At 43.2% G+C, this 27,026-nt stretch overlaps 1 protein-coding gene across 18 annotated transcripts in view; it reads right to left on the reverse strand.

The window, feature by feature from the left end:
* Positions 1–1,573: 1,573 nt before the first annotated feature.
* The window catches only part of tle3b (TLE family member 3, transcriptional corepressor b), a 30,008-nt gene continuing 4,555 nt past the window's right edge, over positions 1,574–27,026 (reverse strand). For 2 of the 18 annotated variants that reach the window (XM_070920148.1, XM_070929641.1), the window contains 16 exons: positions 22,134–22,196; positions 21,562–21,636; positions 15,742–15,943; positions 14,630–14,646; positions 11,665–11,787; positions 10,703–10,753; positions 10,134–10,289; positions 9,051–9,186; positions 8,389–8,561; positions 7,679–7,755; positions 7,335–7,584; positions 6,236–6,483; positions 5,863–6,010; positions 5,564–5,714; positions 3,851–3,927; positions 1,574–2,962 (listed from right to left, as the gene is read on the reverse strand). In XM_070920148.1, the coding sequence (XP_070776249.1) occupies positions 2,855–2,962; positions 3,851–3,927; positions 5,564–5,714; positions 5,863–6,010; positions 6,236–6,483; positions 7,335–7,584; positions 7,679–7,755; positions 8,389–8,561; positions 9,051–9,186; positions 10,134–10,289; positions 10,703–10,753; positions 11,665–11,787; positions 14,630–14,646; positions 15,742–15,943; positions 21,562–21,636; positions 22,134–22,196 (2,055 nt within the window). In that variant the 3' untranslated portion in view covers positions 1,574–2,854. Of the gene's footprint in view, positions 2,963–3,850; positions 3,928–5,563; positions 5,715–5,862; positions 6,011–6,235; positions 6,484–7,334; positions 7,585–7,678; positions 7,756–8,376; positions 8,565–9,047; positions 9,187–10,133; positions 10,290–10,702; positions 10,754–11,664; positions 11,788–14,629; positions 14,690–15,741; positions 15,947–18,259; positions 18,293–21,531; positions 21,637–22,133; positions 22,197–27,026 lie in introns of all 18 variants that reach the window. The other 16 variants (XM_070917089.1, XM_070923005.1, XM_070923803.1 and 13 more) reach the window with 16 other exon arrangements.

Raw genomic sequence — 27,026 nt, forward strand, 5'->3', positions numbered from 1 at the left:
CACCTTTTTTCTTCAGTTTAGATCTCCTCTCTCTCCGTCACACTTCACTTGTTTCATATCAGTGTGTGTGCTGACAAATATATTACAAGTCTGTGTGTCGCAACTGTGACATTTAACTGTCCCCATTAACAGCCATTACAGTAACAACTTGATTTCTCTGTCAACACTGGCATTTGGGTTGTTTTTTTGTGTTTTTGAATTTACAGGCTGAACACCAAACTCGAGAACAGTACCAGGTTGGTGTTTAGACCGGCATCTGGTCATATATTTACACTGGTAGATAAACGGGGAGTCTCGTGAGGGACCGCTGCGACCTGCAAGGTAGCCTTTACATTTTAATGCATAAAACGACATCGTCAAACCCACAGTCAGCTTGGTCTTTTAGATAACACTGTAGCCAATAAGTTAGCAGTGAACATGCTAGCAGATTAGCTCGTTAGCGGTAGTGCTGGCTTGGCTTCCATCAGTCACATGACTCTCATCTCTCGCAGGTTGTAGCGGTCCCTCAAGAGTGTCCCAGTAAAACCAGCAAAAGCCATTACATGAACTACTTACAGTAAATAACTTTCTCAGCCCTTAACGTGTTTGTTTTTATTCAAACAGTTCAGAATGTAACAAAAGCTCAAGTGTCGATTCATCTCATCTGCCATCTGAACACTAATATGTTTCATGCTGTGTGTTTTCCTCTTCAGAGATCAACATGTAATTGTGAACTTCACACGGAGACGAGCCAAGAGGACTGAACGAGTCCATGGTCACACTGAGGTGAGTCAAAACTGATCATTCGGACAATCCTCAAATACTGGTTTCCTTTCTAACTCCTGAACTTTTCTGAGACACGGGAGAAATATGAGCTTAGTGATACATGGCCATTAGATACCAATCAAGTGTTGTTCAGGATTTTAGAAATACTGAGGTCATTCGTTGCCCCCCCCCACTAACCTCAGACAAACTTCACCAGGTTTCTAACAGTTTATTCTTCTATTTCTTCAGTTGACTGTTCTTGTGTGAACATAAAGGTGTAAAATGCTAAAGCCCCAATTCATTTATTATTTTGTTGATAAATTTAAACATATGAGATTAAAAACATGCGCATGGTGGGTGTTTTATAAACTGTACTTTTAAAGGAATAGCTTGACAAGTTGTGTTTTTTTTTGGGGGGGGGGGGGGGGGGGGTTACGGCCAGACTATTTCTTGGCCTGGAGTACTGACGTTCTGGAGGAATCCTGTTGTTGCCAGGCAACAGATCCAGGCTAGCGGTTTCCCCTCTGTTTCCAGCCTTTATGCTAAGCTAACCATATCCCGGCTGTAGCTTCATGTTTACGGCACAGACATGAGAGTGGAATCAGTCTTCTCATCTAATTCTGAGCAAGAAAGCAAATGTCTGTCGAACTATTCCTTTAATTAAAAACAAATACGGTGGACATGATCTCAGTGTCCTAAATGGATGCTTTGGCCCTGATGTCAAAGACTGATGCTTCTCACAACACAAAGGCCAAAGGCACAAAGAAGATCCTGAAGAACATCAGAAGAGTCCATTTGTAGGTCAATCACAAGGAAATTATTCTACAAAAACTGTTTTATTGATTTATTAACAACTGTACATGTCTTTTCAGTGCTGACAGCATTTGCTACATACTTTGGTGTGATTCAGAGGGACTGGCGCATTTCGCCCCTTTTTAATTTCTTGTGGGAAATGCTGACAGGATCAGGAGCACAGTGTACAAACCAGAATTATTCACTGTTGTCTTAACAACACGGGAGAAACTTGATCTTCTAATTTGTGTATTTCTGTTGCCATTCCCTCCTTCCTCATGTCTCTGCCTCGCCATCACGGCCGACCAAACAACATTCCAGGAATATTGATAAGACACAAAGGATGAGTCCAATAGCGCAGATTGGACTGTTTTAGTTTAGTCTGTAGCCAAGAAATCAATGGTGCAATTCAACATCCATATTACGTCAAGTTAGCAAAAAGCACATTGTCATCCAGTTTGTGTCTGCTGCAAACTGAGGTCCAAGGGTTAGGCTAAACATTAAACGTTCTCTATCTCCCGTAATCTAACAAGGTAAAACAAACAGGGAGAAAGATAGCACAGACAGAGATGTACACTTTAAAAAGGTCTTTTTATATATAGGAATTAAATTTACATCCATCTCGTTTCCTGAATCATAGGGTCGCGCTCGGTCTCACAGTGTTCCAAACCAGCCGAGGCGCTGCCCGATTCAGAGGACTCCACGTTTTCATCGTCCGGTAAGAGCACTGTGACAAAAGGCCATTTTAAAATCTCCACGAAACGTCCTACTTACAAGTTTCATGCTCCTCTGTTTGATTTCTGAAAAGGTCAGCCTGGAGAGTGTGCTTTAAGAAAATCAAAGACTAAAATTGTTAAAAAGTTCTAATCTATGTTCTGCTCTCCCACTCAAACATCATGGCATAAGACAGAGTGGGCCCAAAAAAAAAATCATCACAAGTACACCCAGGACATGAAAATATATATATTCTTATAATATATATAAAATGTCTTTTATTTAATCCGATATGTACACTTTTCACAAGACGTCTGGGGAACAAGGTTCTCAGAAATGAAGCGCCGCTTCATTGGGTCACACCCAAATATTCTCAAGGGAAAAATTCAGAAGTCACAAAAAAATGTGTAGCCCAAAAAATAAACCCTCCAAAACAAAAAGGACAAAAACAGTCAGCACAAGCATCCTTAGGCCAACAGATCCTGTTGAGTTTGCCAAATCTCTAGTTCGTCTCAGCGCGGCGGCGTCCACAGACGGATGATCGGGAGGAAAAGTAAAAGTCATCTCATTAGAAGTGCTGAAGCAGAGCAGGAGCCTCCTCTCTCTAGTAGATCACCTCGTAGACGGTGGCCTTCTTGTCACCAGATCCTGTCACAATGTATTTGTCGTCTGCCGAGATGTCGCAGCTCAGGACAGAGGACGACTCTTTCGACTGTGAAGTAAAAATCACAGAAGTCACCATTAAATCTTCCTCATATGTTACATAGTAGTTTTTCTTAAGAAGCAAGCGTTATAATTACTGTTGAATTGCTTGAATACTATATAATTAGGTCCATGTCTCAGAAAATAAATACTAAAGAGACTTCCACTCATCAGCAGTGATACAGCTGTTGGCTGTTAACTAGACCATGCTAGTCAGATTAACTCATATAGCGAGCTGGAGGAGCCTCTGATGTCCCTCTGATGAAAGAATTATGGTTTTCCGGTAAGTAACAACACTGAAAACAGAGTGAGTCTTGACTGAGTATAATATATATTATATATATAGAATATAATGTTAAGAAAAAACTACTTCTGTCAAAAATCTTACACTGCGCTGCTGGCCATAATGGTAGTAGTAACTGCAGTCAATCATTAGTCTATTAAATGTATTAAATGGACGTCCTCAAATGTCTTGCTTTGTCTGACCAACAGTCCAAAACCCAAAGATATTCAGTTTACAATCATATAAAACCGAGAAACTATTCGATATCTTTGCTTGACAAGTAATTGAAACAATTAATGGAAAATAACTGTTAAGTATTTAGTTTCTTAGTTTTAGTAATTTGAGAATATGCAAATACTTACTCATAAACAGCCAATGAACATGAAGTACTTTTAGCTTTACACATGTCTGAACTATCTGCATGATTACTAAGCGTGGAGGTTCACTCTTGGGAACAGTTTGTGTTACAAAATACAGGTAATCTTACATTTTAAAATAGCAACAGTATTTCAGAGCTTTATCTCACTAAACAAGGGTTAAAGACAAATGATGCAAGCTGTAATGTTCCTTTATACTTCCACTTTAATTGTGTGAGTCTGTGTTTATCTTAGTTACCTGGAATATGCTGGCACCATAAGGAGTCCTCCATGCATTCAGCAGATTGTCCTTCCCTGTGCTGACAAACCATTTACCTGCAAACACAGAACAGACGCCTTGAGGATATAATCTGAAAGTATGTGTGCTAATACACGACCACAGAGATACGAATGACGGCTGGTTTGACCGCAGTATAACCTAGAAGGAGGTCTGATATTGGGCCAAAACCTTGGGAGTTGTGATGGCAGCTAATGTTTAATTTAAGTGTGGTTTGCTAGTTTGCTAACTAATACAAAATGCCCGAGGGCTTTACTGCAGTATAGTCCATTATGTTTTGAATTGTCCCCTGCATTTTGTTTTCCTCTACATAAACAGAGACAGACAACATTTCTACCCTAAACTGATGTAGAAAATGCACAAATTGGAGCATAAAAATTCACCAGAATGCAGGAAATTAAGTGTTTGACACACAAAATTTCTTGGGGAAGGACCTCCAGCTTAATATGTATCTCCCCCAATTGAAACGAAACCTACGCCTTTGTTTGTCTTTTCTAGGCTTAGAATAGAGATTTACAGTAAACCGTCAATCCACAACAACAGCTAACATGTGACTGTAGTAACCTTATCAATTGCCATAAACACTATTACATTAACAATCATAAAATGCACATGATGAAGGAGACTCACACCATTTCCACTCTGATAATTATTTAAATCACCCTCTGATTAATTACCCGACTGACTAGTTGGCTAATGATTTAATTAGTGACAGCAAGAGCTCTGAAGCAGTGAGCTTCATTTGAATTAACCCGTTCTGTGGTGGCAGAGATACGAGGCTGTGCTGTGGGGGGTCTTGTGAGGGGAAATTAATACTGACAGTTCTGGCAAAAAAAGTAGAAAAAAAAAAAAAGAAGTGAGGCGATAGTGAAATCTCATTTATCTGAGCCTCAAACTTGAAACCAGCTGGTCTGCCCAACAGGCAGAATGATCCAAACTGCAAAAGCAGTGATGAATTTCTCTAATGAGCCTTTTTGTAAAATAACAGCTTCCTTGTTAATTCAGCTACGAGTCTTTAGTTTAAATTGTACAGTGACGTGAGCAAACGTCCATCTGACATTTCAACACAATTCAGCACTCAAAACAAATTCTCACAATTAACAGCATTTTAATCACCCTGCAAGTGACTAAATAACAGTCACTTCGACATCTACAGAAAAAAGCTAAATGGAAGGCAGCACAGCCACCAGTAACCAACTGTAGTAGCTATATGTCCGACTGAACACTGAAGCTACAGCTAGTGCTAATCTAGAGTGAAAACTCACGCCGTCACACAGAGTTCAAGGATGTGGTTTCTAGCAGAGTGCCTGGCAGGACGGCAGTAAAAGAACTGGAGAAATCCACGTTCACAACATTCAACAGCAGGGCAGTAGGATTTATTTAGCTAAGAAATTACAGACTAGCAACCAACCAACTCTAAAAATTCCACATTTATTTATTAAGTTGACTCTCTGCATTATGGTCTAAATGTTGTTACAAAGACTTTTCTATGCTGATTTGTAATTCTGGTGGAGAATACTAAATTCCCTTTATGTTATTTTTGATATTTAGTCTAAAAAATAGCACAATTAGCCTTAAATACTCACTAGCATCTTTAAATCCCTGACGATGTTTTATATTACCCATGTGTCTGTGTGTACACATCAAGGAGCCTCTTTGCCTTTGGTCACTTACCACAGTAGGCAAACTTGAGTGAGAGGACGCAGCTCTCGTGCAGGTGCAGCTGGTACTTGTCAGGCTTGGTGTGGTGAAGCACCTCCACGTTGCTGCTCTCCATGCCCACAGCCAGCCATTCTCCAGTGGGACAGTAGCCCAGCGAGAAGATCTGCAACAACATAGTTGAATTAGACATAATCACCAACAAGTGTCAACAGTATTTCAACCAAAGATCAGACACACTGAATGTGAAAGATGTGTCAGCGATGTTGGACAACTTTGTATTGCATGAAAGGAACATTTGTTTTAAACTCTACCTGTGAGGTAAAGTCGTGTTGCTGGAGCTGCCGTCCCTCCCTCAAATCCCAGGAGCGGACAGTGTTGTCGAGCCCTCCGGTCCACAGTTTGGTCCCGTCGTGGGAGATGTCGATGCAGCTTGCTCCATCTGTGTGGCCCTGGAACTGCCTGAAACAACACAAGACACCAAACATGACATCAGGAGGAGAAAGCCTTTCCAGCTCCAACAATAAGGGTGTCTTATGTTGGTGGCCAACTATTTTATTCTTCAGAAACAATGAGCTGTGTATTAAAGGATGCCTGTAACGCACATCCAAAGTGAGTGAGTCTTAAATTATGTGCTTAATGTTTGGCTCAGGGGATGTATTTTTACTAATATGGCAGAGCACTGACCTAACGAGGGTCTGGTTATGGAGGTCCCACACGGCGATGTTTCCATCCGAGCAGCAGGAGAAGCAGACCTTGGCGTCGGGGCTTATGGCCAGCGCGTAGCAGGCTGGAGCAGAGGAAGTGAGCTCGGCCTTTATGCGGGGCGTCTGTGAGGCCAGGTCCCAGATGGTCAGCGTGCTGGCCTCGCCACCCACTATTAGGGTGCGGCCGTCAGGCAACAGCTTGCAGGAGCGGATGTAATTGTCCCTGTTCTGGAACAGAAAACAAGTATTGTCACGATCTTGATGACTGGATGTAACGGGTGAAATATCTACATGAATCAGACGATTTGAGGGTAAGAGCAAACTTTTACAATTCTGTTGAGAAAAGAGAGATTAGCAGCGTACGTCAGTGTCCACATCAAAACCCTCTCTACTTAAACTCAAGAGGAGCTTTTCTTTGACAAGTGAAGCCTTTAGACTGCTGCTGGTTTTGCTGCTTTCGTGTTTCAGTGAAGATGTGGATGTCAGCTTTAACAAGAGATGCAGGGAGAGACTGGGGCAGCAGCTGTTGGCCAGGCTCCAAGAGAGCAGGAAGACAGAGATCAATAGGACTGTGGAAGCTCTTGGTCGAATTAAAACAGCACCCTGATGGCTTTATAAGACCCAATTGCACTCTAGACGCACCTTAAGGGTGTTGGAGGCCATATGAGTTGAACGGCATGAAGCCGCAGTATCAAAATGAGAAATGGGAGGCAGCTGGGAGGAAGTAATGAGCTGGGTAATGGCAGACAAGGTTGGCCAATCAGAACATCATTACTCAGCAGGCTTTTTTTTTTCCTCACCAAGGATTATTGCAGCACAGCAGTGAAACACTTTGCTGGATTGTTCACATCTCTGTCTGTTGGGGGGAAACTACGCTGGGATGTGGAGTCAGGCTACATTTGATGCTCAAGAAAATCTTAATGAAGGACACCAACAGCAGAAACCTCATGAAACATGAGTACATGTTCTGGATGCCTTGTTAGCACTTTGAAACATCCACAGGAATAACAGATCTGAAACTCTTGAACAAACATTTTCCTCTGCCATGACTTGTTAAAAAAACAATAACGAGTAGTTACCAGGCAGTCGAGTTGGGACACGGGGCTCTTGCTGCCTGGTTGGCTGATGTCCCAGATCTTGACACAACCCTTGCCGCCGGTGTAGACGTGACGTGTGGGGTTGCTGATGGTGACAGCGCACACCACTTCCCCGTGGCTCAGTGTGTTGATCTGGCGAGCGTGGCGCGGGATGCCCGGTCCTATCAGTGCATCTGGAGGGAAGGGCACGGGCTGCATCTGACCATCTGCACTCACGTGAAAAGAATAAGCTCTGCAGAGGACAGAGGAAGGGAAAGATGGTCAGTTTTGAGCTTTGAAGTGTTTGCTATCTGTTAATGAGAAAACAGCAAAAATCTAAAACTCACGGTTTTCCTCCAGCAATGGATGGGAGGCTGGCTGGCAGGCCTGGAGCTCTCATGTGAGGATGAGGGTCAAACGCTGCCTGCATGAGCAAGAAGAGCCAAGAGTTAACAAACAACCGATAGCCGGCAAAAGTAAATTACACTAAACTAATATTCAATTTTAAAATGTATGCTTCACTTTATCTGCTAACGCCTAGAGGAACTCCTGAACCATTGTTTCCAGGCAAATCCCTTGAAAGGCGCAGATTCAGATTCACTGCATACAGAGAAGCTTTACACAAGGCTACAACATCCCACTTGCTAATGCTAATGAAAGCCTGGGAGATTTTCAAACACGGAGATGCATTTTGGGGGCGAGCCTTTTTTTTTTTTATAAAGCCTTTAAAATGCTAACTAACTAACATCAAAGTAAAAGAACTACGGCGTCTTTGTACTTTCTCATTATGTGCACACCACAAGCTGCAGCCAGCCAAGCAGAAACATTCACAATGAGCTATGGAAATACAGGATGAATGTAAAGTTTCTCAAAGTCATTTTGCAAACAGGCTAACAACCTACAACCATGGAGGATAATTCATACAGAGGCTGGCGAGCGCTTGTTGTGTCAAACCGATGGAGGAGGAATATATAAATGAATATATGTGGAGAGCTTCATTCATTCAGTTATAAACACATTTGATTCATAAATTCTATATAGAAGCTGGAATAGTTACAATTGGTGAGCGTCCATAGGCGGCAGCAGCTGCAGCACTCATCTGTGGTGAAATGAGACCCGGGTAGACACCTGGGCTGGTCAGGGATCCGTTCATCTCATGATGACCCATCATAGCAAACGGGCTGGCATAGGAGCCCGCAATGGACAGAGGTGTACGTAGGGCCGGGGCGGCTAGAGACGAGAGAAGACGTGTGAATTTGATTTTTTTTTTTATTAAATCCATGACGACTGGACAACTCTGTGATATACTCGAAAGCTCCAGAACAGCTAATAATGGACCTCATGGTGAGATTGTTTGGTCAATTACTGTTTCCAAGGTCACGAATGAACTTTCAAGATTTTATCATCAATTAATCTGCAGATTTCTTTCTTAAATTTTAATCATCTGGTCCATTAAATGTCACAAGATGGTGAAAAATGTCCATTACTATTTCTTAAAGCCCAAATTGATGCCATTAAAATGCTTATTTTGCCCGATCAATACTTCAAAATCTAAAGCAAATTCTCACAACAGCAAAGCTTAATCATCAGGTTTGCGGAGACGTCTCCGTTCATCTTCAGAGAAAAATAATTCCAGCAAAAATACCAAATAGCAAAAAATTGCTTATTTTTTGTCAATCAATGAATCGCTTGAGTGTGACAGTGAAGGTGTTTATGTACCTAAAGCCTCCATGCCGGGAGGTTTGCCCATTGTAAGAGGCCGCAGTCCTGGAGTGGTGCTGGTTCCTGGTGTGGGGGCCTCATTTCTTGGTGTAGGTGTGGTGGACTTCAGGCTCGGTGTGGATGACTTGTCATTCTAAAACAGAGATACTCTTTAACCTCTGCATGCAACCTTGTTTTGTACCCTCTTACTGAAAGTTGTAAGTCCACTTACTCTCACTCTTAGCCACACACACACATAAATGAAACAGCATCCATGCCAGAGTAAAAAAAAAAAAAAAAAAAATCCCCCAGTGAGTCAAAAATACCCCCACTGGCAGGGAAATCCAGAGTGACAATCTGAGTGGACGGCTCAAGGTAATCCAATCTAACACTGACACTTCATTACTACAGCCATGGGGTGTGTGTGTGTGTGTGTGTGTGTGTGTGTGTGTGTGTGGTTGGGGTATAAACCTTTGCTTAGAAGTCAAGCAAGATGGTGGCCCAAACACTTCTCTCACAATTAATCCATCTCTCTTCCTCTGCAGATCGAGTAAGAGGAGCGGGGGTTTAGCCTGGTGACACACACTAATGAGGGACGGGGAGAAGCTGGGTTTCATGGGAGGTGGAGGGTAGTGATGTGGGCTACAAATCTGTCCTAATCCTTAGTGAAATGGTTTATGTAAAACCGAGGCGTGAGGATTGTTTTAGCCTGGTTAGTGAGCGCTTCAGTATTAAGAGATGGAGAGGGACAAGATGAGACGAAGCAAGAAAAGAGGGAGACAGCAGTTCCCTCGCTGCCGCGTCTCCAGGTTATTTACAGCCTCGGGCCGAGGAAGAAATGACCATTTATTGGGTAAGCCATAAAGGAGATTGAGAGGAGTGAGCCACAGGGTTTGATTTCCTGAGAGTGCATCTACCCTCTGCCCCTTCAAGCCCCTCATAGCAGCTAACTGCTAAGCCTCCTACGTATTAGTCCTTCACACAGACACCCACTTCACTTGACAAATGCCCTTTAGTCTGTCAGCTCACCCTTCACCCCCTCCACTGTAACCTCCTTATTTCATCTTCTCTCTAGTCTTTCAGTGTGTCCCTCACACTCACATGGGCGTGGTCCTTTGCTTTGGAGGACGGCGTGCTGCCCGACGAGGCGACGGAGGCGGGGCTGTTGGGGGCGGCATCCTTCTTCAGGACTCGTGATTTATCCAGGCCGTTTTCTGGAGGAGAGTGAGCGGGGCTGACTCGAGGGGTAGCCGGATCCTACAGAGTTAAACGAGACAGACAGAAAGCCAGACTGAGCAAACAGACCGGAGGAAAGCCACTGGCATGTACATGTAGGTCAAACAAACCGGGGCCTCATGTGCAAACACAGATAAATATACTTGTGCATGCTCGTACTCTCCCTCACACACATACACACACTTTTCATTCACCTGTCACTCCCTTTTCTCTTTGTTTTCTTTGTCTTACTTTATGCATGAATGGCAAAAGAAATGCAGCAAGTAAGCACACTCACACACACACAACAAATATTATGACAGACTTTTTGGCAATGCTTTTGAAAGGTGTTGAGGCTTCAGTAGACAAATGACAAAAGAGAGCTGTGTTTAGTTTCTACGAGGTGTTCACACGGAGGAATGTGGCTGAGCAGCTCAGTTCAAACGTAGTCTTACCTCATTGGAAACATCCACCACCAAGTCGTCACTTTTGTCTCCGTCACTGTCCTGAAATGAAGGAGCGACAGGCTCATCTTACTGGGAGACCACTAACAGTGTAAAATGACAGCAAGCATAAACCAGTACAGTCCAATTATTGACTACTAGATCAAAATGAAAGACCACACCAGATTTATGGACTCTGTAACCTGTTTTTACTTTAAAATTGAGTCACCAGTAGCATTTGTTTATTATTTGGTTAAAATACTATAATATATAATAGATAGAAAATGAAACGGGGTAATGCTTTATTTTACAGGTCCACTATTTCCTAACAATTGCAGTTTCCTGGAAAGATGTGTGTAACTTGGTAGTAAGTATAGAGAAAATGGAGACACAGTTCTGAGACTGTTATTTTAGTCAGTTGTTGATATCCAGAGAAAGTAAATTAATTTTCATTCCTTATAGGAAACTTTATCCTTCATATATGTTGAATTGTATACTCACCTGTGGACAAACTGCAAATGTTTGCATGTTCAGACACTAACTGAGACTCAAGGATACACTGCCTTAATATTTGATTGGAATTAATTAATTGGACGCTGTAATTTGTCTTTTTCTAATTATAAGTAAACTACAGGTTACATATACTCCTTTCCAGGTCACTTTCTCTGAAATTATTAGGAATTCATAGACCCCTAATGAAGCATTACCAAACCCGGTGATTTTATAATGAAATAATAAATAATAATAATAAACTGTCTGTTAATTAGTGTTCCTGCTATATTTTGGTTTGCTTATACTTAATTTCTGTTCTAAAGGTTAATATTTTTCAAGAGTGGCTTAATACAGTGTTAATCAAAGTTCAAATACGAGCAGAAACAAGCTCAGGAGCCCACCTACAGCTACAGTAGGAGAGCTACTAAACTCATTCATGCAACACTGCAAACAAAGAAACTAATAAAAACACAAACACTCACATATCTGCTCATGCTGTCTTTGTCGTCCACTTTGCGTTTCTTGGAGTCGAGACCGTAATCTGAAGATCCGCGGTGCTTCTCACTCGCTGCCCGCAGGCTGTCTGATGGCGACACGGAGTTATTCTGCCAACAACAATAACATGTAGCCAGATGACATCAGAGTTGCCCCAGAGTATGCTATGTCATTGATTCTTATCCCAAAAAACTGTCAATAACCATATAATATACTGAGGCATATATGCTTCAACTCCTATGAACATTTCTGTGTGTTGCATCATGTTGAATTGCAGCTTAGAACATTTTATGTGAGGAAGTGAGCTCAGCCAACATTGTAAATGTCATCTTGCTCCATCTTCACCCATCTGGACATGATATGGAGTAACAAACTGTGTGACTCTTGCAAATAAATAAACTTCTCTGTTGGCTTAGGGTGCAAGATGTAAGTGACTTAAAAAAATAATCACATGCCCTTCAGTCAAGTAAATGTTTTGGGACAAGTGACAAACCCTCAGAAACCAGAAAAGCCAGAAACTACTAAATGGTGTGTTTAAGTCCAGGCATTTCTCTGGAGCCTTTTCCTTTGTCGGAGCAGTGACAATATTGACTGTAAAGCTAAACGTACAATGCTCCTGGACTGAACTGGACTGATTTGGGATAGAAGGTGCAGAAGAGGATTCTGGGACAGCTTAGCCCTGCTGCTGCCGCCGCCAAGGCACTGGTGCAAGGAGGAAACAGATGAGGCAGCTGAGCAAACACACAAAACGCCTCTGGAAGACAAAAGCATCATCTGCCCTACGCATCACCCAGCTTGCAAGTTGAAGTCAAGGTGGAGAGAAAAGGTGAGGTGTGAGCAGAGTGCAGCATGGGATATTTAGTACACACACACACACACACACACACACACACACACACACAACCTGACATCTAATCCTCTTGTAGTCCCTCACAGTGACCTGGTCAGAGACACGCTTGAAGCAACATTAACAATTCAAACCAAACACAGCTTACATTCCTGACTGCACTTTTTCTGTCTGTGACATGCAAGTACATGCAAATAAAAACAAAAGTGACCAGGATCTCTCACTGTGTAACTGTAAAACCCACGTTAATGACTGCAGGTCATTAAGTCTGTGTGTGTGTGTGTGTCTCTGTGTCTGTGTGTGTATCTGTGTCTGTCTGTGTGCGCTGTCCAGGTCAGTGACAAAATAGCAGAAAATGACAGCAAAGTTCATGAAAATCAACCAGGATAAAAAAGAGGAAGGAAAGAAAGAGTCTATTGAGGGAACCTGGACAAGAGTGCAATGTGGAGACACAAAGAGGGTGTTGCCAGCAGAGAAAAGAGCCATGAAAGAGGTAGAGTGAGAAAATGAGAAAAAAAAAGAGGAAGAAAGACAAGAGAGCAAAACAGGAAAGGAACTTGGCAAGCAATGAGAGCGTAGCAGTGTGGCAATGAGTTCTCCCCACTACTGGGAATGCCCGGACAGGCTGGCACTCTCTCAGAAGCTGCAAACGGGGTTTTTGTAGTCTGGGCACTGGTGTGGTGGGGTGGGGTGGCACTGCCAAACAGGCCGACAGGCAGGCAGGGAGGCAGGGAGGCGAGGGGGGGGGGGGTGAAGGCGAGCAAACCGTGAGGCCAGCCCACACTGTCAGGCAGCTCAACAAATCCCTGCCTTCATCAGACACAGAAAGATATGATGAAAGAGGGAGAAGGAAGATGTCTGACTTCTTGGCTGCTAAAGACGGGAGCAGAAAGAAGAGCAGCAGACAACCGTAACAGCTTGAAAACTGAGTGAGAGGTTCACATAAAAAAAAAGACCTCCTGAGCCGAGGAAAGTGGAGAGTGACAATTAAAAAAAGAAAAACACTGTGGTTGGGCAGTTAATGGCACACAAACACTTAAACTACCCTCAGCCAACCCAGCAGCTTTCTGCCACTTCGACATTCCTCCTTCTCAGGTCAGAATGTGGAAACAGCTGCTGTTGTGGAAAAGAAAGCTGCACAGAGAGTTTCAGTCTGGCTTGGTGTGAAGATGCTGTCTGACAGACAAAACTCTCCTACAGCATTACAGCCTGTCTGTATCTGTGCGCCTGTGACCTTTAACGGATTGCTTAGACTCAATAACCCTGCACTTGCCTCCAACTCTGGTATCAGATGACCTGAGACAACAGAACAGGACAGGAAGACTGTGTGTGTGTGTGTGTGTGTGTGTGTGTGTGTGTGTGCGCACTGGAGGAGAGGGAGAGGAGGATGGCGAGGAGATCAGGTAAGGTAGTACTGGCAGCCGCTCGTCACCATACGAGATGTGCGACGAGTTTGGGTTCCCTTCAGACATGAGTGGGCTCATTCAGGATGGCCAGTCAATGGGAACTCAATCTGGCCGAGCAGATCCAACAGAGCGTTACGCTCCAGCTAACTGAGAGCTTTAAGCCAGTCCAATAAACAAGGACTTTAACATGAGAAGGAAGACAGAGAGAGAGAGGAAGCTTGAGACAGTGAGGGAGAAAAAAAAGTGGTGGAAAGGAGTAAATGTGTGAGACAAGAAGAAGAAAGAACAGAAAATAAAAGGTATATGCAAAAGAAAAATTAGATGAAAAGGAGTCGGTATTGGACACATGCAACAGTGAATCCTCTAAAGTGGTGAGGGAAGAAGAGACGGAGAGTCAAAGCCGCTTTTAATTGTGCTGAAATTAAAGGAGGTAGCTGACTGCTAATCCTCGCACAGTGATTGGAGTCATTTTCCACCTGGATTAGATGGCACTGGCTTATTTGGCCAGACTTCATTATTTGATTTCAGTCAACCCTCCTGAGCACAAAAATGTGGGCGTTCTTAGACCGAGAGCATGAATTTCTATTGAACAGTGGGCTTAAGTCTATGTAAAGTACACCTAATCACCAAACACAGTGAGCCAGAGACCGGCAAAGTCAAGACACACACAGGAGACGGGGACGGCGAGAGTCAACATACCGTGCTCGACTCGCGCTCTTTCAGAGGAATGGCCAGAGGCGAGTGAAAAGATGAGGGGCCAGGAGAGAAAAGCAAAACACAAATTAGTACCACCACGACTCAGCTCTCCAATCAGATAACAGCAATACAATTATTATTCAGCTGAAAGATTACTCTGATCTGCAAGTTGGGTACCACTTTCTAATAATGCACCTTTTACAGAAGGTACAGGAAGTTGTAACTAATAACTTTATTAATGCTTAATAAATCAGTTATAAGCCATTAGGTGTCTGGTGTTTATCCTCCTCCAGCAGAACTCTTGCTTTGTCTTTTTCAGATCTTTAGTTCATCAGGTCTCTAATGGACTGTTTGACCTCTGACCTGTGGGGCATCTGGACCTAATCCATTTATTAATTATTCATTAACAGAAAAAAAACCTATATTAATGAATTCATTAATTATTAATCTATATAACTGCAGACTTAATGGCATATTAAAAAGTGAGAAAGCCATAAGCCTTTATTAATGACTTTGAATAATTGACTATTAACGACTGACCAGCAAGAGATACTTTTCACAGCCTGTCAACCCAAAACTTGATCATATAACTTACAACTGATCTATAAAGTATTAGTAAATTATTTATTAACCTATTGTGAGGCCCTAAGTTACAACTTACAGACGCTTTATATAGGGTGATTTATAAGAACATAAAAAAGGTACAGAAGGATGTCATTTTTTTATTAGATCAACATTAACAGCTGTATTTGTGATACATGACTAATTTGTCACAAACTTATTTTTTATCCTCGACAGTGTGTGCAATTGTGTTGGTGTTCAAATTCTACAAACTCTTTCTTTCCTGTTTCCTAATGTTAGTATAAACTGTACTTTTATGATCATATGTTGGTGAGTAAATTAGTAAGTAAAAGTAGAATAACCTGAATAAATATTTCCTCTCACTGAATCTGTACAGAAACGCTTACACTGAAACACATACAGCGACATGTTTCTGTGATAAATGTATCGGGCTGGTTAAACCAGATGCTGGCAGGTACAATCACCCATCAGTACTAAAGTGTGTGTGTGTGTGTGTGTGTGTGTGTGTGTGCGCGGCAGGCTGTGCTCCTCACCTCTGTGCTCCAGGTCGTGGTGGTTCTTCTCATCCTTTACAGGCAGGTGAGCCTGGCTGCCAAGAGCACCCAGAGCCAGCAGGCCGGAGCCAGCGCCCGTCACAGGGGGGATACCGGGAGGCTGCAAGCCTGAGGGGTGCGGGGGCAGCTGGACTGGGGGGCCGTGGGCCGCGTGAGAGAGGTGCTGAGCCTGAAGCTGCTGCTGCTATAGACAAACGCAGAGAGACAGGAGACAAGACAGAGGACAAGTGGGTCGGCTGGGAAGTGAATCCATGAATGACCACACTCTACTTATGCATTAGAGGCTGGCTTTGACAACATCTAGTTCAAGGCCAAACCGTTTATGCATAATAGCAGCCTGACAGTGACTGCCAACATGCTGATCCAGCTCATTCACTGAAGGGGGGGGAAACAGTTTGGGTTCATAGCTGTAGATGTACGGTATGGTTATCATTTGGTTGAAAGTACAACACATTCATTTCCAAAACATTTCTGTGTTATTGTTACTTTATCTCCCACTCTCAAGGTCTTCTGGCTTTTGGTTGTGTATTATCACCCCAAAATAAACTTTGTAAGTCACATTTTAACAACTTAGACTTAGACATTATAGCTGATTTATCACATTAAATTACACATCAATAAAATAATCTTTTTTTTTGAGGGTGCTAAAACAGCAGTGCAAAGTAGGACTATTTTCATCCGTCAAGTATTTTTTTTTTTTTACTACATAATTTCTCTCCAGAAGTCAAACTGATGTCTTCTTGCTGGTTTTGTTTGACCAACAGTCTAAAACAGAAATATATTTAATTTACAGAAGAGCAGCAAATCCTCACATTTGAGAAGCTGAAACCAGAGAATATTTGACGTTTAACTGAAGGATTATCAAAGTTGCTGTCGATTAACTAATAGTTTGAGCACAACGCTGGCTGAAGCAGCTCTGGGCTCCAAGGTTTGCACATGAATGAGCTACAACATTGTGCCTCTGAAAAGCCTGCCTCCAGGTTTACACTGCAGATCTGGTACTCTTCATATCAGATCGTCAGAAATGATACTGAGCGTTTTGCTCCCTCCCAAACCACCGTGCTTCAATCATAGCTGGGACAGTTAAAAATCAATAGGTCTACACTTGAAAACCTCAAAACCTTTCAACACTCCGGAAAACCAAGCAAGCATGCCCACTCCTCCAGCAAAATGCTGTTAAGCACAGACACAGAGGATAACACACACACACACACACCTCCCAAGAGGCCACGGACGTCTGTGTGAGAGAGGCAGCCAGAGAGGAGTGAGTAGATAGACAGGAGTTAAATAGCCACTCAGCCAAGAGGGAAGCAAGTGCTTTAAAACAAGGTTAAATAACACTTAGCACATCCATCAACTGCCTCTCCAAAAACAAAAAAAACATGATTGCTATTCTGCTTGCTAGATAGAACTTCGAATAACCTCATCCATACATTCATTACATGAACTAGACGAGGGTATATATAGTGGCTTACCACATTTAAAAGGTTTATTTAGCAGCTGGCCATATTTCAGTCAGCTCATTGTGTCAAGCTGGACCTGAAATCGTACAATGGATATAAGCGTCTGAGGGGCGGCATTGTTAATCGATATTGTGCTGTTGTGCCGAGCAGCCTGTTTGCTGTGAAAAAAGGAAAAGCAAGCAAAACCAAAAGGGGGGGGGGGGGGGGGGGGGGGGCAGAACAAGAAGAAGAGGGAAAGGCAGAATCAGAAAATAACAAGAGAATGAAAGAGCGAGGGATTGAGGCAGGGATGTCCCCATTGAGTGTGCCTAATGAGGAAAAGCGTGCAGGGATCATTATCAAGAAGCCTCATTAACGAGCTATGGCTGAGGAGAGGAGCGAGGAGAGCCGAGGAGGGGAGAGGGAGAAAAAGAGGGGAGGAGGGGAGGAGGGGGGGGGGGAATCAGAAAATAAATTGCTTCCAATTCAATATTCATGGATAAAGAGCTGGCTTCCTTTCACACTTATCTTTTTTCATTATGTGTAAATGCCGCCGCAGCTCAGGCAACTTCCACAGGAAACAGGCAATTAAAGTTAACTAGGCGAAGCTGGCTCCCTGCAGAACAGTACTGTCAGGTGGAACAAGCATCAACAGCACCAGCACAAACCAGCTGGCAGACTGTCTTAATAAGTCTGGCAATGATCGCCACATTACCTACTTATCCTGTGCTTTACAACAGCTTCTGTGGCTCATCATATTTTCTGCAGTTGTTGCGACAAAGATTAGACCACTACACCCTACGCCAAGAACAAACCTGGTTGGTTTCAGTACTGGAACAGGATTGAGGTTAGAAATAAAGTGCTGTCAAATCTCTGACACCTGAGTAAAGCAGGTAAATATATCCAAACATACCAGAGTCAAGCTTTGTCTGCAAAAGGCAACACCTCCCTTTCACAAAACAACATGTTAGAGTGCCATGAAGCAGTTCAAAACACTAAACACACACACAAAAAAAACAGATTTCTCTGTGTTTGGTAACTTCCTGAACACTGACCATGAAGGCTGGGTAGACACTATGAGACGGCTGCTGCTGGGTCAAAGGAGAGAGGAAGAGGAGAGATTCAGCCAGAAATGATACAAGCAACAAGCAAGAAAACTGGAGAGGACAATAAAAACTAGGAGCTGCAACTAACAATTATTTTCATCATCAATTTATCAGCAGATTCATTTTTAGACTTTTTATAGACTAGAGTGATGTCTTCAAATTGTTTCTTTTGACAGTCCAACATTCAGTTAACTAATAAAGAAAACCACCAAATATTCACATGTAAGAGGCGGGAAGGAGGGATTGTCGGGGCATTTTTTCTTTAAAAAAACTTTGATTATCAAAACAAAGTTTCAACTCTAACACTAACCTTGATTAAAATAAAGCTAACTAATATACAAATCATAAAAAAGGTACAATCATCCTGAAACACTGGAAAAAAAAACAAGCAGCAAACGTGTAGATAAGTCACTGTTACTTTATAAAAAGGCCTTCACACTCAAACCAGATGGAAATATAACCTTCTACAAAAGTGCGAAAAAATGCACACCCAAATAAAAACATGCACATTTTTCTCTTCACCGTTAGCAAATGAACCAGAGTGACATCAAAAACAAAAGCAGGCAGTGTAAAAGTTTACGCTGTGTTCCACAGATTAGTATTTACATAAGGGTTGACGATAAGCAGCACACCACCTGTAACCGAGTCGTTAAACATTATCCAAGTACAATCTCGCCCTGTGTTGAAATCACGGAAATGAGGGTAGGAGCATGGAAATGAGACTACACTGCTGACACTTGTCAAATCAAACTCAATCATGTGTCGCCACGGGCCAAAAACATATGCAAAACATAGCGTAGGACCCTATTTAAAGGTTTTCATATTTCCTGGTGTCGGTTTCACTTAGTTTTGTACTTGGTGGGAACGCCAGATGGATTTTTATAGAAATTGTGATATTCAATTTTCACTAATCATTTAGTAGACTTTATTTTTTGTAATTATCACAAAATCTTGAAGAATGCCCAACTCAATTTCCCCACAGTCCAAGGTGATGTCTTCATATTGTTTGATTTATTCAACCATCAGCTAAAACTCAAAGCTATTTAATTTACAACGACATAAAACAGAGAAAAGTAATTCTTCCCTTTGAGCAGCTGGATCTGGTACATTTTTTAGCCTTTTTGCTTCATTAATGACTCGCACGATTATTGACTCATCAGTGAATCGACTTATCATTTCAGCTTCATATAAAAGAGCAATATTTTGTCCCAGAAGATGATGATGAGAGGGTGAGGTTGCTGGATGTTTGGGGGACTTTAATATATACTGTGTTGCTTCACATAACGACAGCCAGCGCTCCAGGTGAAAACATCTGCAGGGCAAACATCTTTCATGTGTGTGTTAATGTGTCTGAACTTGAATCTGTTTTCTGATCTAACTGCTGTGGGTAGCTGCCTGATGCTCTCTGAATATCTCTGAGACACCGCCTCGCTCACACTGTGGGGACATGGAGATTGATCACCTGCCACGTCTTCGACCCAATAATTAAAGTCTGTTTTCCTGTGTGTGTGTTAATGTGTGTGTGTGTTCTGCCTGGCCCTGCCCCCTTAATGAAGGCAGGGTCACTCCTGTTGTGGACAGTCTCACTGAGCTGGTTGGAGGGGGAAAAAAAGAAAGAAAAGGAAATAGGATGTAATTATCTTGAAAACTGGGGGTTGTGCTCCTGGCTCATTTACCTTAATCGAATTTCGATATCTGCCTCTCATTAGACTTGACCCCCTACCAGTGGGGCTAGCTAACCACTGACTAACCTCTGCTACAGAGGGCTAATCAAAAGGGTCAGGTATCCATCTGGGTCCAAGCCGGCTATTAAAAAGCAGCTAGGCCTATAGTAGTTAAATAAAACCAGATGAAAGACCAAATCACTGAAAAGTATGTTTGGCCAGAGTGGATTTTGTGTGTTTAGGGTTGTAGCCACAATTAAAAGGTCAATTACTGATTTTTGAATGCAGTCCTTTCCTCTATTAAAGTTTCTGATTGCTGCAGATGCTCTCAACCGAATCAAACATGAGAAAATGTACTTTTAATATAATCAGGGTAAAAAAAAAACCCAGCAAGTTAAAAGCCAAGAGTTGTCCTAGACTGTAAAACCCTACTGGGAAATACATCAACACTGGAGACATAATGCTGCGTACACGTCATTATAATCAGCCAAGTGGGAAAATAACGTTAACAACTGTCTCTCAGAGTTGCAATTCCAAGTCTATATTATATATAGTATACATTATAAACTTGTCAACAAACTGGTAGCAAAGCCACTGTTTTTTTGGTTTCACAGAGATCGTCACATCACTCAGATGTGAGGATTTGCAGCATATATTTGTCTTATGTGATATTAAAACAGACAAAATAAGCAATATGAAGACGACACCCTGGGCTTTAGAAGATTGTGATGGGCATTTTTGGTTATTTTCTAACAGACAACAACAAAAGTAGCTAATTTAGGCCATTTATATGGTGTGACTACAAGGCTAGCAGCAGCCTAAATCTTCTACCCACTACCCCTTACTAATGCTCAGGACCTGCTACGTCCATACTGCTGTAATCTCTGCTGCAATCACAACGCTTGTCCCAACCTGACCACTCTAATTCCTCCTGCTATTGGGTCAGAGGTCGGAGTAAGCCTGTTGGCTGGAACCTTTTATCTAATTAAAGTGCAGCCAAAGTGAAATCTGAGAAACACCAATGATCTGATCTCAGTCTGGACCGTGCTACTATATATCAGATGTTCTTTGACTCCGTCTGAGAGGAGAAAATCAGTGCAGAGCGGCTGTTAGGAGCTGCACCCTGCGTGCTGACAGGCCATGGTTAACCAACAATCAGAGAAATTACAGCAGTGAACACCCATATTGACAGCACATTGCAAACATTGTGAACTCATATAAAAACATAATAAACCACTGGAGACAGGGGCAAGTCTGCACATGTGAAGAGGACACTACATTGCTAGTTTGTATTCAGTCTGAACATTTACATGCTACAGACAGGAGGAAGAAAACACACTAAGCTACTCTTATTCCAGTTTCAACTCCATTTTCCTCCTGAATTTAGGCCCTTTCCCAGGTTATCTCTGACAAGCAACACTAAAGCTGAAATAAACCTGTAAAGTAGCGTGCTTAAATAGCCTAAATGTCTGTATTGCAGTGCCGGTCCTCCTCTATGCATGCAGTTTTGCCCCTGGCCTCAGGTCAAATGAAGGAAGAAAAAGGGGGTATACACACAGTGAGAGGCAGATTGGGAAGTCCACGTACCCCGATGATAGCATTCAGCTCAGTCATCGTCACCTGCTTGGCTCGTTCAACAGCCTGAGCCACCTGCTGTTGATGCTGCAGGACACATAAAGACAAAGATTAGATTCATGACAGAAAATAATGTTTTTAAGCTCTTTGCATGTTAAGTTTCATCTACTTTGTTTTCCAGAAAAGCCTGTAGGTTCTGCAAAACTTGATTTAAATTTTTTTTGTATTAGGTTTGGCTATTGTTGAATAACGACAGGTGGAGAAGGAACAGGAGCAGCACTTCTTAGTGATGGCGAGCCATTAAAATAATTTAGTTTAGTTTTATGATTAAAATGCATTATTCACAGGGCTTGTGTTGCTAAAATTGTCACTTCAATAACCTTTTCATGATTGAGATAATTGCTTCAAATCTGTATTCCTATTATGCAATGGATGCATGTCTTGTACTATGACGATGCCTTGTCATTCCTGACAGGGCCTCTGTTCAATAACTTCAATAACAGGAAATTATGAGGGTGGCTATTGCGCAGAGTGAATTAAATTATTCTCATTCTTAAAATGCTGCAAACTGGGGTGACACTCACCTCTTGTGACAAGAACGGCATGATCTGAGCCAGAATTGCATTGAGACGTTTGGCAATCTCAGTCTGTAGGAGAGGAGAGAGAAAGCATTAGAAGGTCTTTCCGTGTACTACAAGCCACGGGCAACAATATAATCAAGTAGTTAAACCTACCTATAAAACAAAAAGGGTGTGTATCTGAGCACGCACACACACACACAAATGTTTGCAGCGTCCATCTGGATAGATCATGTATTTCTTAACTAAATTGGGACCGCCCTCAGAACAAATTTACTTTCCCCTCTCTCCTGCCTCCATTAGACTCAAGCCTTATTTCATTAGGAGGCTGAAATATGCTAATACCATCTGGCTGGAGAGACCATAATGAGGTCCATACTTCATAATTACAGCCCAGAGAGGGGGGGTGCACGCTGAAGCAGACAGGTTAACTCTCCGGCCCGATCAATCAGAGGCATCTTTGGTATTGACCAAGCAATATTAGCTGGGACAGTAAGATGATACTGCAGGGCTCGATGAACATAGAGCACTTTACAACGCTGCATTTGGATAAATAGATATTCTGCGCTGCCTACCGCACTTGAATGTCCCAAGACATTTTGCCAAAACCCATTTCTTTTAAAAAAAAAAATCTGTTTCCACATAAAGAGGAGGAAGAGGAGAAGGAACACAAAAGTAGAGAGCAGAATAAAGGAGAAGGGGTTGGGGTGTGTGTGGGGTTGATGAATGGTGAAGTGAAACGCTCTGATTTGACACTAAGGTAATGTAGTTTGACTGAACCGGGGGAGGTGAACTAATTGATTCTGAGAGATTAGGGGTGGAGGCCCAGCAGGTGTGAGGGGGGGTGACGAGGTCCTTCCCGCCGTTTTATACGCTGCTGCATTCCACTCATTTTCTCTCTTAACCTTGTTTGACTGTGAAAGGGGGAGGGAGGAGAAAGAAAGTGGGAAAGGGGGACAGGAGGTGCCAGTAGCCTTTTGCACAACCCTCTCACTCTTTTCATTTAGGAGGAGGGGAGACAGGAAGAGAAGAGGAGGGGGACAGACCTTTGCTGGCCTGTCAGGAATTATCTCACAACCCCCAGTCTGACCTTAGACGCACTGTGCTTTCTCTCTCCATCCAGCCTCCCCCCTCTCTCCTCCAAATGCTTCTTCACACCCCTCCCTGCTAATATCCACTACTCTCCTCTGTGCCCTCCCTCCTTCCTCCTCTTCCTCTCTCATCTTCCCCCTCTTCTGTTGCTGGGGCAACGCTATCTGGCACGGCTGATCGTTATGTAAATTGGGCTGGGGCCCTGACCAGAACAGCCTGTAAAATCATATTAGGCGCAGCAAAGAGGCAGGTCATTAAATTGAATTTTCGGCCTGTCGATCTGATCGGCACGGGAAATTAATGAGGGATAACTGGGAGTGGGGAGGTGGGGAGGGGGCTGACATGGAGAGAGAGAGAAAGAAAGAGAGGGAGGGAGCTCTATGGAGACTCATAAACCATCATCATTAGCGGGGGCTGGATACAATGACACACAGTAGGATTAGAGTGTTTCAGTATCACACCACTTCTCTGGAAATGGCTGCAAGGGGAGCAACATGGGGCTTGTAGGAAACAGCGGTATGCTGATACACTCGGCTATTAGAGCAACAACATAACAAACCCTCACCACAAACCGATTCACAAAGAAAGGCATCCATTTGTTCATAGCAAATCTCCACTCCAGAGCCACCATTGGAAGCCAAAAACATTCATGGAATTCAGGTGCACTCTGCCTTTTGTGTTGGATTGTTTAGTGCATTTGCTAAAAACTCAGGTTTCTCTCAGCAGCTCTTTCTGAGAGGTGAACTGGAGCACCAGGTGTTTTGAGAGCTGAGATCATGTCGAGTTGTGTTCGGGGTTTTTTGTTTTTAAGGTTAAATGTTCTTGAACCCATGGCTTCCTCTGAAATTTACCCCAGTGTTAAATTATTACTTTGGAGCCAGGAAATAAAACAATGAAACAGATTTCCTTTGCATCCATTTTTCTTTGTGGCCTAATTATTGCGATGCCGCACATTTCGCCGTCATATCTCAGCGACAATTTAGGAGAATGTGAGGGCCAACATGACTCACACATCAACCTCAGAAACGTACTGTAAAACCCCTCAACTGAATCGCTGCCTTTATCAGCTACATCTTGTCCTTCCTTTTCAAATTTAGTCACTCCGCTCTGTTCAGACAGAGCTCACATGTGTTGGAGAGGGCAAATGGGCACATGGCTTATTTACATGACTTTTTCACAACCGTTTTGAAGGGGAAAAATACTGATAACACATCACATCCAGTGACTCGCAGCACTCTTAAATGACTCCCACTTTACTCTGGAGGCACTATTTTCCACAGTGCTTTTAGTGGCAGAGACAGGCACTGGAAAGAGTTTATTGTCACTTAAAGCCACTGAAAACAGAAGCCTTTGAGCCGGCAGAAGCTTTTCACTGCAGCTCCACAATTACAGGTACTCAGGGTTGTCTAGTAGCACCAGAGCTTGGAGAGGCTCTCTCTCCATTGCATCCCTCTGTCAATGGTGCGTTGAAAGCCATTTGGCTGTTTGTCGCTCCAGGCATTAGCCCCCAAGTGGAGAGCAGAGTCTCTGACGAGGATTCAATTGGCGCAGAAACCAAGTGGCACAGATGGGGGGGGGGGGCAGAGATGGCTGTTTGGGAATTATCTTTTCAGCCAGAGCAGAGGAAGAAAGAGCCACTTAGAGGTATCTTGTTCATTACAAATGCATGAAGGATATTTTGCATGTGCATGTCATTCTATTTTGAGCTCATACACACAAAACTGAAGTGACATCTGTGTCTGCAGGGGAGCACATGCAAACAGGCTGTTTTCCAACAGATTACACCTGATTTTATTAGAATTCAAATAATCATGTAGACAATATTTTTTATAGATTTACTTTTGAATTAATTATGCAGTTTATATGTGCAGACATACACACACAAAACCACCATCAGATGCTTGGGTGCACACACACACCCAGACACTAATTGTGTAACACTGTTCTACCAGCCCTTCTAGCCTGGCTATCAAAATAAAGCATGTCTCACAGCCTCCAATAACCTCGTCAAGCTCCCTTGAGAGAGAGTGTGTGTGTTCTCGTAGTCAGTTTGTTTTGGCTTAGAGACAGGTCGGCCATCATCACCTTGGCAAACAATTCCAGGAATCCTGTATAAATTATTCATTTGCACAAGCTCTCTTTCTCCCTCCCTCTGCTCCTACTTTCACCCTCTTCCTCCATCCAGGAAACGGACACGACTCTCCTTGATAAACCACTTTCTCGGTTTCCCTCATTCACTCAACAAGTGAGGAAATGGATACACACAGATAAACAAAATGGCTACCCAGATGGTGCAACAAAAGTAAGCAGCCAAATATAATAGCACGGTATAGGATCCGTTGATGGTTAATTCTTTCTTCTACTTGTGTTCCTTTTGCTTTCAATTTACCAAAGAGAACTGAAATCAGAACGTAGGCGAGCGTAAAAGAGATAAACAGGGACCACAACAGAGAACAGAGGTAGTGAAAAACAAAGCAACCCCCACCACACCCACACCACAAAGTCAGCAGGGCATGTTGCTGCGGCAGCCTAATGAGCTGCGCTAATTAAAATCACTTATTGACAGCAAGCGAGGGTGATTACCTCCACCCTGCACTCTTTGCCATCATAAGAGACACTGTCAAAACAAATTACCCCCCGGCAGCCACATGGATCCCTTCGCTAGCAACCATTCAGCTCAGCAGCAGCGCAGGGGAAGTTGTGTGTCTGTCGAAGTTGATTTACAGTGTGTGTGTGTTTGTAAAGACACAACTGGTGTTTCCATGTAAGGGATATGAGTATTTATTTGTATGCGCATATGTGTGTGTGTGTTCATGCCCAATCCCCTGCTTTTCAATCCAGCTTTGTAGTGATAACAACACACAAGTGAGTTTATCACGTCTTTTTTCCCACTGCAATAAATCTTTGATACAAGCGAAGTAATGTGCCTGTCTGCATCCAATAATCCAGGCCCCCCCCCAATCCCCTCCTCCCTCCCTTCTTACCAATAACAGGGGCAGCTAAGGGCTGTCTGTTTACCTCTCGCTGATGTCATCACAAACACTCGTTCACCAGGGATGGGAGAAGGGGGAGAGAAAGAGAGAGAGGAAGGGAGGTGGCAGGAATCATGCATTATTCAGAGTGCTTCGTCGACTCCACCGGGCTTATTGATAAACAAAGGAGATGCACAGGAGAGGACCAGTCGATTAACCCATTTACCCTGAAGCCTCTCACTCCCTTCCTGTCTCCATCCCACCCCCCCACCCCCTTTGTCCACTGCCACCAGCATCCACCCACAACAAGCAGCTCCTCCCCCACCCTGCATCGCTCCAACCTCCTTGTTGGTGATAAGTGCCTGACAGAAAACGCTCAAGAATGGGGGGAGGGTAGGGGTGGGGAGTGAGAGGCAGCGAGCTCCTTGATAAACAGAAAATACCTAGTTAGCGCGCACACACACACACACACACACACCACGTGGCTACAAAAAGTGTCTACAGCTGATGAATTGTGCAGTGCGCTGCTGTTCCAACTGGGCTACCCTCCCACTGATGCCATTAACCTTCTGGATCTGAGGGGCCATGAAGCCTCCACCCCACCTCTCTTTCTCCCTCTCTGACAAACTCCCACTCTCATACATCATATCACACAGCTAATGACACAAGGTCCATCATTCACATCAAATCGTTGGGGTGGCGGGGCAGCCGGAGGGGGGGGGGGGGGGCAATGAAAAGACATAAGGGCACGAGGAGGAGGTAGAAAAGGAGAATTGAGGAGGCAAAGGTGACTGAGGGGAACAGGCGGAAAGACAGAATCAGAGAAAATGGAAAT

This window comes from Enoplosus armatus, chromosome 1 (genome assembly GCF_043641665.1).
Source record: "Enoplosus armatus isolate fEnoArm2 chromosome 1, fEnoArm2.hap1, whole genome shotgun sequence".
Taxonomy (NCBI): Eukaryota; Metazoa; Chordata; class Actinopteri; order Centrarchiformes; family Enoplosidae; genus Enoplosus; species Enoplosus armatus.